General features: G+C 38.9%; 1 protein-coding gene across 1 annotated transcript; it reads left to right on the top strand.

Annotated features, from left to right (window-relative positions):
• The first annotated feature begins 177 nt into the window (after positions 1–177).
• On the top strand, positions 178–4,943 carry LOC125890967 (fucosyltransferase 7). Its single transcript, XM_049579915.1, has 2 exons — positions 178–518; positions 1,879–4,943. The coding sequence occupies exons 1-2, from the start codon at positions 504–506 to the stop codon at positions 2,962–2,964; spliced, it is 1,101 nt and encodes a 366-aa protein (XP_049435872.1). The 5' UTR covers positions 178–503; the 3' UTR covers positions 2,965–4,943.
• The last annotated feature ends 7,363 nt before the right edge of the window (positions 4,944–12,306 follow it).

Here is a 12,306-nt window from a genome sequence, read left to right on the forward strand (position 1 = left end):
CAGCAATGTTACCGTTTTTGACTGCCACTCATTTGCTGTGCCAATTCTGCAAACAGCAGATGCATGAGCAGTTTGACAGCTAAATAGAGGCGTGTGAAACAGGGTGGCAGCTGTCTGTGGTGATGGGCGAGGGCTTTACCAATCTCTAAACCATACCCGGCTAAACATGAGAGGAAATACGCCCAAACTCAGTGTACCAACCAAGAAGCTGGAGTGGATCTTACTGTATACTATTAATTCATAGCTCAGTTTCTATGAAAAAAAAACATTCTTTTGAAATGACTACAGGATAAATGACTGTTTTGGGGTTTTGTTGCTGCCCCTTTTTTCTGCTGACCATTGCGTGAGTATGTGTGTGTGTGTGTGTGTGTGTGTGTGTGTGTGTGAGAGAGAGAGAGAGAGAGAGAAATGTCAAGAAAGAGATGAGTCAAAACCTTTGGGGGGGCAGGATTTCCTTCATATGTGTTGAGTAAGACTAAGCTCTACGCAAAGGAGACAACCTGATGCCATGTCACTCGGTAAGTGGCAACACTTCTGCCAGCCTCATTTTTATTTCCTCTAAATCCATCTGCTGATATCTAAATTCTACTACAAATTCATGGTGTACAGAATGTTACTTTATGTGTCTCAGAGGGATGGAAACTGTGAAAATGAGGTCTCAGGATTATGTTTAGAAATTTAATTCTCTTTCTCTCTTTCTTTTTTCTTATCTCTCTTCGAACGTTCCGTTGTGAAATTAGGGCTGAGTTTGTGGTGTACCCAGCTTTCTGGGTGTGCCATCTTTAGAAGTCTTGCTGCCATTTACATGTTACAAAATGCCTTATCATCAACCCACAAAGATAGTTATTAAAATATGCTCAGCAAAAAAGGACTTATTGTTATAAAAACATACAGATTAATATTTTGCTTTGCTTTACTTAGAAATGACTTTGATCAGGCACCTGTATTAATTAATTGATGATTAGCAAATGGTTCAATTTAGCATTCAAACACCGGTGGATGAAGTACCTGAAAGCCACACTTGATTAAAAATACAGTTACCTCACCACAAAATGACTTTGGTAAAAGTTAGAATCACCTATTAGAATTTTAGTCTTAAAGTATCTGATATTTATTGTATTGAAGTATAAACATTACTTTGTGATATTAAATGTAATTAAGTGCTGAAAGTAAAAGTAAAAGCTGTTATTAAAAAACAAAACACCAGTTTGAATTTTGAGGTTTATTTCTTCATAACATGTACACCACCCTAAAAATGGAGTTTACATTACACTCTTTTTCAGAACGTAAAGGATTTAAAGGACAAAATCCAGTTGTTTCTTCACCCGTTGTCCTTCATTTATCCATCCATCCATCCCTTCAGCCCTTCCTTCCCTATTTTGTAGTACACAACTAAGATGCTTAGGGAGAATGTATTGAAGTAGAAATGTACGCTTTATTTAGGAAATGTAGTGGAGTAAAGGTGGAAGTTGACAGAAATATAAAAACTTCAGATTTGCCAAAAAATATTGAATTGACAAACAGTTGTATAGAATTCATTAAATGTTCTGCTAGAGTTTTATTACACCTTTGTAAACAAACAAACAAACCCCCCAAAAAAGAGATTAGGAAAATATCTAATGATTACTGCATTTTCCTTAAAGCATTTTATTTATGTGTTGTTACATCTCTGATGCAAACTCACTAGTAACAAAACTAGCCAACTGAAAAAGGTTGTATAACTGAAAAAAAAAAAATGGGGGAGTTAAAAGAGAATTAAATGTATTTCGTAGCAGGAGATGTTTTTGTCGTTGACACATTGCCCTCTGCAGTTCCTGCATTGATGAGAAATATGAAAGCAGAATATCATCTCTGATCTACCCTTCCTTCCTCTCTAAGAGTTCCATACCAGTGATCTGTGCCCTTTTGACCTGGAATACGCCCGCAGCAATGACAACATCTGGATCCCGAGTCTTCCTCCTCATCGTCCTCATCTCTGTCTCGCCCCTGCTTTATTACAATTTGTTGGACCTACAGCTCTATTTGCAGAAATATCCTCCAGATGTTCCTCACAGAAACATCAGCATCCTGCTGTGGCACTGGCCGTTTGGTCGCTCTTACAAGCTTGACGGAGATAAATGTCTTGAGATGTATAACATTAGTGGCTGTTTCCTCACTGACAACACCTCCGCTTTCTCCACTGCTGACGTGGTTGTTTTCCACCACCAGGAGCTGAGCCGAGGTCTGTCTTCGCTGCCCCTGTACCTGAATCGTCCAGCCTCCCAGCATTGGGTGTGGTTGTCCATGGAACCTCCTGTCAACAACGCAAACCTCTCACAGCTCACCGGCCTCTTCAACTGGACGATGAGCTACAGACGTGATGCAGACATATCCGTACCTTATGGAAAGACCATGCTGGGAAGTAGTGAACTACCATTCCAGGCTGCTCCAAATCGCTCCTGCCTTGTCAGCTGGGTAGTCAGCAGATACCGGTTACACCAGGCTCGGGCTGCTGTTTACCAAAGTCTGAAGAAGTATATCCCTATAGTGGTGTATGGTAGGTGGAGCAAGAAACCGCTTTCAAAGAAGGGCCTGTTACCCACAATTGCAAAGTGTAAATTTTACCTGTCTTTTGAGAACTCTGTAGCAAAGGACTACATCAGTGAGAAGCTCTGGAGGAACGCTTTCCAAGCGGGGGCCGTACCAGTGGTTCTCGGCCCCAAAAGGGCAACCTACGAAGCCCTGGCACCTCCTGGTTCCTTTATCCATGTGGCTGATTTTAAGAGCGCAGCAGATCTGGCTGCCTATCTGAAGCATGTGGCTGCAGACAGACAGGCCTATGAGGAGTACTTGCAGTGGCACCGCAGTCACAGAATAAAAACCTACACTGACTGGAGAGAACGGCTGTGTCAAATCTGTGTCAGCTACCCCACTTTACCAGCCAATAAAGTTTATCAGGACCTGGAGAGCTGGGTCAACAGCTAAGATTTAATCTTTTTATGCTTTTGGGCCGCTAAGGTGTTGTTGTTTTTTTTGTTTGGGACTGCTGATGTTACAATTGCTGATGTCAAATACCATGCAGTAATAAATGTTGAAGGATCACACGTGTTTCAGTCAGCCGTGCAGTGTTGTTAAACAATGAGGAACTGCACACCACAGAAACAAATCTTAAGAGGTTGGCAGTGCACTGTATGAAAGCGGAAGTGGGAACTTGTGTGTAACCATAAATATTTTCCATTTTCCATTTGTTGAAACCACGGAGGCAAGTTTCTCTTTATGACAAGCTACTACTTACTGTAAACAATGTTTCTTTATTCCTCATTATCCCACCTGAAATATGTACTCTTCAAAAAACAGAAAGCAAAATGAGACTGTTTTCTTTATTTGATTGTTGGTTGTCTGCTCAGGGCCCCAGTGTGCTTGTCTTGATAGAGTTTGGTGAAACTACTTGGTTTAGTTTGAAAGAGTTAATAATAGCAGTATCATTAATCTTATTTGTAAAGCACTTTTAATAACATTTTCATAAAATACTTTAACAATGTATATGAGGGACAGTAATCAAAGTATACAGTGAAAAGTAAAACCAAACATGAACCCTTTTGTGGGCTCTGCAGATCAGAGATTCATTTATGCACTTTTATGTCTCTAATGTGTATATGTATACATCTGTCTTTGTGAAGCATTTTGGTGTTTTTTAAAGTGCTATATTAATAAAAAAAAAATGAAATCGAAACTTGAAACTTGAAATGTAGCTAGCCTTGGAGCTGAACAGTGTAACACTTTTTGTAACGCAATGTCACTTCCAACTCGTCAAATACTGACTTTTGGTCAGTGGCCCTGCACATCAAACTATGACGTTTTAGGTACCTCTTTTGAATCTCTTTTGGATGCTCAGGGACAGCGTGTCAATATCTATTTGTTACATGCATTATGTCCTTTCAAAATAAACTTCCATGTCCACAGGATATGTACAGTTACCGCTTGTTGAAGGCTTAAGTGACATCACAAAATACCACAAACAAACTACTGATCATGGCAGTGGTAGACTAGCAACTCTGGTGTCAATGGAGTCTGGCTTAGAGGAGAGCATAGATCAGTGGTTCTCAACCAGGGGTCCAGGGATGCCCGGGGGTCCTTAAGAGAGTTAAAGCTGGTCCCCAGAAACATGAGGAATAGTTCATCTTTAACTATTTACTCACTACAGAAGTGAGCCCAATGTGAGTAAGAGTCAAAAGAGAGAATATTTTGAATGTCTGATCACCCTCTGTACGTTAGTAACAACGTAGTGTGCTAGTATGTGTAGCATGCTACAGTAATTACATGACGCTAGTAACAGCTGTATTAATTCTAAGCCGAGCCATGATGTTTTTTTTTCTAAACCAACCCAGTGCTTATATTAAGCAACTTAAGGAAATAAATGTAAAAACAAGGTTTCACTTCCTTCCCAAATGTAGCTGACAACTATAGAATTCTGGTCCCTATCCCATCTAACAACCAAAATCTTTTCAGTGAGGTCTTAAATGGGGGTCAGTGACCTGATGTGTATCAATTTAGGAGTCCGTGACATGCAAAAGGTTGAGAATCCTTGGTGTAGATAAGTTTCATTTTTAGTTCGGCTCCCCATCTTGAAAATATATCTGCTGGGGAAGTACTGTGCATACGAGTGGATGAATGAGATAAGAGCCCTTTTTGCGAGACATTTTTATGGCCCAAGCTTGGCCTTAAAAGGGCCTGGATCCTATTGCTTTTGTAGAGATTATCACTATCTTTTCTACCATGTAACTGCATTTGAGAGGGGCTTAGAACGCTCATAAAACTAACAAAAATTTGCATACAGATTAGAACTGGTAAAAATTGCAAAGTTCTGCAGTGATTGGGACTGGCGGGCTCCATAGTGCCCCCAAACACAGGTCAGCTTTGGGATAAAGTTACTCTGATCATCTTGTGTTTTGTCCACTGCTGTTGTCACTTTTATCAGTTTTTGGAGGAAAAGAGTCTGTAGATGTGTGGTGTTTTGTGATTCTAAAGCAGATAAATAATCAATATCTCAGATTACTGAGTGAGTGTGTGTTGTGCTTTTTGCTTGGGGTCACAGGAAGATGCCTGAATCACGCATGTTAAAACCAAAATTAAATATAACAAATTTGTTATAGGGCTTTACAATTGATTCAGCAGTGGGTTAAGTATTCATTTAAATGTATTTCATACTGCATTCTGGAAGCAATGGAAACAAAGAGAAGCTGAAATAGGGTTAATATGTTCTCCTCCTGTAGTACCACTTAGAAGCTGAGCAGCTGCATTTTGGACTAATTGCAGATGATAAATTGCTTTTTTTTAGTAGAAGTACAAATCGACCAAAATCTCTAGTGGTGAAGACAGTTACTTTATACACCTCACCACCCTCTCTAAAGGCCTCAGCATGAAATAAACAAAGAGTTTGTCCAACACTGGAATAAGGGTTGCTCCATATGATATTTTTTCTTGACTTTGAAACCTGCTATCTGACAAGAACAACCACTTCAAGCAACAGGTGTGTGATGGTGTGAAATCAGACTGGGTTTGAACTTCTCTCTCAAGCTTTTTTTTCATTCTTCACACAACTACTTCTGAACAACTGAGAGCAACATCACATGTGTTTTTCAGGAATGAACGTCTCAATGTGTGTGACTCATCACATCAATACTACACAGATAAGCATGGGTGCTATTCTGGATAAATCAGTCACATTTGAGGATCAGCATGTTAACAATTTGACATAAATCTGAATTATTTTGGTTCTTTGAAGCTGGATTAATAATAATCTGAAACTGTTCTCTCAGCAACAAATCCTTAAGGCCATGACCCCCTTCTTCATACATTAAGAAGAGAGTTATACAGATTTAATGTTGACAGTTTGTCATAAGTTTGGATCTTTTGGTTCTTTAAAGCTGGCTTCATTTATATCTGGAACTATTATATGAGCAAAAATGGAATATAAAATAATTAACAGTGCTGAAAGTGTGGATATTCCTGGAAATCCCTAAAGCCTCCTACAGACTGTAAAATTTTAGCAATATTATAAGTTTAGTGCAAGCTATACTGTGCGACATGGATCTAATAAACTTGGGTATGGTCAGGTATCAGGTATCAGGTTTAATGTATGCAGACTGTATAGTGACAGCACCTACTGAATCACAGGCCACGATGTACCCTTACTGATTCTGAAGGACGCTGCACAGGTTATTACTTCTCCAACTGTGAAGCACAACATAGACTGTAACATTATTAAATAACATTCGGAGCACTATACTGCAGTGTGTCAGTGTGTGTGTTTGCTAGCTGCTAGGTTGCTCACCTGACCGCTGCAATTCTGCTGCTATTTCCTTCTTTACCCCTTAGCTCAAAGAGAGTTATATTGTATATATGAGTTGCACCCAAGATTATTCTGAATTCTGAATTATTCTGAATATTTTGGGGTCTTTTCTTGTTTGCATTTGACTGAAACTGCTCAGTCAGCAGCAGCTGTAGCATGCTAGGTGTATTAGTCCCTCTGCACTTTTGCCTGTGCTTTCGAAATATTACAAAACGATCCATTGTGGCTCACAAAAATGTCCTTTCACTAATACAGCCATTAAAACTTGAATTAAGTTATCAAATAAATATTTTTGCAGCCCCCCTGCAGTAACTCTGAGGACTCTAGGGTCACAAACCCCCAGGTAAGGACCCTGGGTTTACATAACAAAATGAATTGGTTAGGTTTGGCAAAACCTGACTACCATGTCATGTAACATACACCAGTGACTATGTTACATGGTTAAAAAACTTGAGTTGGGACACAAACACCGGTCCCCGGGGTGAAAATTTTTTGTGGGTGTAATGCATCTTATACAGATGCTCTAGGGTGCCTTGTGCATCAGTAACAGAAGCCAAGGGCCACTCACCAGGCTGTTATATTTTGTTATATAGCTGTTATATAGTTTCAGAATAAGAATGGGCTAAAGTGCCATGACTGACTTTAAATGCTATTTTAGTGGAGGCCTTACTGTCTTCACAATTTATTGTTTCTTATCTGTGAACTAAAACTAAATACAAGCTCCGTTTCCACTGAGGGAAATGGTGTCAGTATACAGCGACAGACTGGAGGTCTGCGTTACAATTCTGGGGAGGTGCACGTTAGGCTACGGTGTAGGTTACACTGTAGGCTCTACGTCGACGTGGAGCCTACGGCGTAACCTATGCATCGATTCAACGCAGAGCTATAAAATGTGTGTCAGTACAGTAACAACAACTTAATGTTCACAACCAGTGACAACCAGTGGGTTCCCCAGGTCAGGGTCACTCACTGGGCACTGAGTATTGGCTTCAAAGATCCAAATTAGCTGGATGAAAGTAAAGAGGAATATTGTAGCCTCATAACAGCATGTTAGCCGGAATTGGTTAAATCACATTTAAAGAACAGGGCTTCTTTGTTTTCAATTCAGTTAGACATTACCAGTGAGTACAGTTAGACCATACGTGATGTTGGGAGTATGACTGGTGAGGTTCTCAACAAGAGATGTGCAAGAAACGTTTAAGTTATAATCTTAAGACTGTTATATAAATAAAGTCTTACAAAAACCAATGAGCTTTACAAAAAATCTCATTGTAATGTCAAATTAAATGCCATATGTTCTGGCTTTATTGGTTTTCTTAACAGTCAGAATTTTTTCGTTGAGTTTATTTCATTTTACTTACAGAGTCTCAAACTACTTTGTTGTATATTTTATTATATATAACAAAAGGTAACTCTTTATTATAAATAGAGTTACCTTTTGTTATATATAACAAAAGGTAACAAAAGGTAACTCTTTATTATAAATATAAAGCTGTGATTTTTACAACAGATTCTAAAATGTGAAATATATCAATTTATCATAAGCTAAGAAAGTGATTCATTTCAATCAGCAGAATTTGTCACCTAACTTAAAGGTCACATATTTCCTCACAGTTAACACCTTCATGAGGTGACATCACCCTGGGGTGTGGTGAGAAAAGCAGCAGAGAGGAACATTTCCAGTCACAGTGTTATTGTGCTGTGACTTGCCATTGGGTCCATCAGCTCTGTGAAGTCAATCAGTCAATGCTAACAATGCATGTCCTGTGTGTGTAGGTGTATTGAAAAATCAAGCAGGTGTGAATTATGATGTCATATCAGTATAGAGTTAAGTCCACAATGTCAGTGCTCAAACACACTGACAGACATGTACTGACAACTGACAATAGTGTAGTATACTATGACTGAAAAGATGTCAATATAAATTCATTCAAACCTTTATTTTTAAACCCAAAAGTCAACTGAGAGAGACCCACATTTTCAATGATGCCGAGCGTGAACAGAGACATTAAAAACAATCAATAAGCAAACAAAGAACCATCATGCATATCAGTTAAAACAGAAATGAAATCATACAAAACAACAAACAACATTAGCAATCGCTAAAAGTACAAATACAGGATGATAAACATGTTATGATTGTAGATGTATAGATAAAAGCATTTACACTCAATTAGCACAAGATCATAAATAAGGCATTTAAACAGCCATAAGTGTGGCTGAGCGTCCAAGTTGAGGTCTTCTGCAGATTATTCCATGTATAAGGTGCACTGTAAGAGAATGACATTTTTCCTTGTTCAGCTCTAATTACGGGAGTGAAGAGAGAGTGAAGCAACAAGCTATTCTGTGAGCGAGTACCAAGGTTATGTGAGGTCAGAGTTAAAGGGATGAGATATAGGGCGGAAGGATCTGTTTCAAAGCTTTATAAATGAACAAATACCAATGCTGTTCCCGCCTCACAGCCACATGTGGCCATCTGACCTTTGGGTAAAGGTGGCAGTGATGGGTGCTGTAAGAATTGCCTGTTATGAACCTTAGCGCTGAGTGGTAAACAACGCCCAGCGATCTCAGTGTAGAGACAGCAGCTTTTCCGTATATAACTTCCCCATAATCCAAAACAGACAGCAATACAGATTCTACAATTCTTTTTATATGTAGCCTACAAAAGGAAAATAGTTCTTATTTCTGTACAGAAAGACACATATTGTCCTCAACTTGGTAGTCAGAATGTCAATATGGTGTTTAAAGTTAAGATTGTTGTCCAGCCAGACACTAAGGTATTTACATTCAATGGCTAATTGTGCAGATGTTGCGGAACAATGAATATAATTAATGTAAACTGAAAACAATATTGGCAGTTTTCAAATCATCTGCTAACTTAGACGGAGCCATAACTTCATACTCATGTAGGAAAACCTGAAGAGTCAATATCCCTTCAGTCTGTAGCAGAAGTACTGCTTTGTAAAAATACTCGTGTTTCCTCAAAATCCCCCACCACCTCTACCAGGTCTCTAAAATGTTGTAACTACTGGGATTTTACATAATTACGTGATTGTCATGATTGCAAGATATTCCCACACTGCAATGAATATGATTTTGGGGGAGAATCGCTGAAACCTTTTTTTTTTTTTCCTTTTAACCCGGGACCTTTTTTAATTGTAGGATCCTTTATTTTAGCTTTGACCCTTGTTACAAGTAAATCAAAATTATCAAAGTAAAGTAAATTATTGAAGTATCATCCTCAAAATGTATTAAATAAAATATGTACTTTGGACTCTGGTCCTGCCTCTTGATGATTTTATGGTGTCTAGTAAGCCAATGCAGGTAACTGTACGTGACACAATGATAATTATTTTGAAAAAGCATTCATTCATTGTATGCAGATTTGCTTCCCAATGTGTTATCTCAAAAAAATGAAGGGAACACTTAAATCATGCTCCTGATAAGTCGGTGGATTGTGTCCTGGGGCATCTCCTCCCAGACCTGGATCAGGGCATCAGTGAGCTCCTGGGCAGTCTGTGGTGGTACTTGGTGGCGTCGGATGCACCGATACATAACATCCCATAGATGCTCAGTCACGGTGCTGGGCTGTGAGCACAGGTCCCACTAGTGGACGTCCAGCCCTCATGCCACCCTCATGGAGTCTGTTTCTGACAGTTTGGTCAGAAATATACACAACGGTAGCCTGCTGGAGGTCATTCCACCTCCACACACACACACACACACACACACACACACACACACACACACACACACACACACACACACACCCCTACACATGCTCTTTATTACTGATTTCTGATGATAGATGTTGTATTGTTTGATTTAACTTCTGTTTTTGTAAATAAGCAATCATTACTCTTTTCTCTTTGTCATAGCTTTTGAGCTGGGCTGTGACAGCTGTAGTTTCTGCAGGTATTTGACAAAACATACAATCATTCAGCTATATCAACTAGACAGCTGTCATATGATTTTAAATTTTAATGAATGATTTACATGCTAATGAATCAGAAATAACAATCACATAGTACAGTAACTCCAGTATTTTACTGAAGTATTTCCATGTCTTGCATTTTATACTACTACACTACATTACAGAGGGAAATATGTTACTGTTCACTGCATCACATTTATCAGACAGCTGTTTTCAATTCTTAGTTACTTCTAAAACAAAGATAAGACTATTGGAGACCATTTCAGTGAGTACTGACAGCGTATAATACAGTATAATTCCTCTGAATGTGTCCTATGGACTGCTTTCTCCTGACAACCTTGTCTTTTCACTTGGCATGGAAGATTTGCTTAGGATCATATGGTCCCCATCGGCTTGTGTCCTATATATCATGTATAATGATATACAACACTGAAAAGGGCCATTCCCTTTGATAAATGTACTTTTGATTCTTGTACATTTTGCTATATTGTGCTTTAGCAAAACTAACCTGTAACAGTGTGTTTTCACTGTGGAACTGCAACTTAAAGGATCTTAACTTCCTCCACTACTGATTACTGGGAGGGGCCATTCTAAGTTAAGTCAAATTATGAACACAAAACATGGAACTGAGTGCTTGTTATTGTGTTCGAATATTTAAGAATTCAGAATTGTGTGTCCTCAGTTAGTCTTCCTGAGGTTTCTCTCATTTTTTTTTTTTTTTGGTGGGTTTTTCCCCTTATCTGTAGTGAGGGTCCAAGGACAGAGGGATGTCATATGATGTAAAGCCCTCTGAGGCAAATTGTGATTTGTGATATTGGGCTTTATAAATAAAATTTAATTGAACAGAATTTTGACATGATCCATTTCAGACAAGAGTCATAAAGTATGTTTGGTCATTCATAAAAGGGACACTCTAGCCAGCAATACCACAATGTCCCAGCAGATGCCCCTTTCTACCACTGTTTTCAGTCCATCAGGCAAGCCCTGAGTGCAATGTTTTGCTGTTCCTGCAAGGACACAGGAAAGGTTTTCTTCTGATGACTCTTCCATGAAGGTCATATTTGTACAGGTGTCACTGCACAGTAGAACAGTGCACCGCCACTCCAGAGTCTGATAAATCCTCCTGCAGGCCTTTTGCAGTCAGATGGGAGTTTTGATTTGCCTTTATAACAATCCTACCAGCAACTCTCTCAGAAAGTTTTCTTGGTCTTCCAGACCTCAACTTGACCTCCATAGTTCCTGTTAACTGCCTTTTCTTAGTTACATTATGATCTGAGGAAACAGCTTCCTGAAAACACTTTGCTATCTTCTTATAGCCTTCTCCTGCTTTGTGGGCATCAGTTATTTTAATTTTCAGAGTGCTAGGCAGCTGTTTAGAGGAGCCCAAGGCTGCTGATTGTTGGGACAAAGTTTCAGGAGTCAGAGTATTTATAAAGCTTTGGAATTTGCATCACCTGGCCTTTCCTAACAATGACCGTGAACAATCCATAGTCCTAACAAGCTAACTGTGCTCTGAGAAGATGTCTGAGAGTTCAAATGCCTTGGAGTACCCAAACTTTTGCATGTTGCTCTTCACCTTTTCAACTTAAAATTGTACAAAACTAAAATAATACTCCCATCTTGCTTAAAAAGTTAAAAAGCATGTTTCATCTTTAACATCATGCCTTTTAGAGATCAGTGCATCTTTTACTTACTTAACGATTCACACTTAACAAAATTTTGACCACAATTGCCCAAACTTTTGCATGCCACTGTAATTGCCTGACTTTGCTGAGAAATTATTTTAAAACATTTCAACAGCAGTGTCTTTCCAGAAGCAATGTCCTGGTTTCTCCATAAAACATACCGTCCAGTGTTTTATATGGAACTACATTCTGCCAAATAAATAGTCCCTGTTGGCAATCTGTTGCGGCTTATCCAAGATTTTAGGTGAATGAACCCTTTAAAATATGACAAATGCTTCCTTGACCTTAAAAATGTGATTTGTGACTATTTTCTGGGGAAAAAAAGAGTTCACACCACACCATGTTTCACTTCAGAT

The sequence above is a fragment of the Epinephelus fuscoguttatus genome, linkage group LG6, assembly GCF_011397635.1.
Source record: "Epinephelus fuscoguttatus linkage group LG6, E.fuscoguttatus.final_Chr_v1".
In the NCBI taxonomy this organism is placed as follows: Eukaryota; Metazoa; Chordata; class Actinopteri; order Perciformes; family Serranidae; genus Epinephelus; species Epinephelus fuscoguttatus.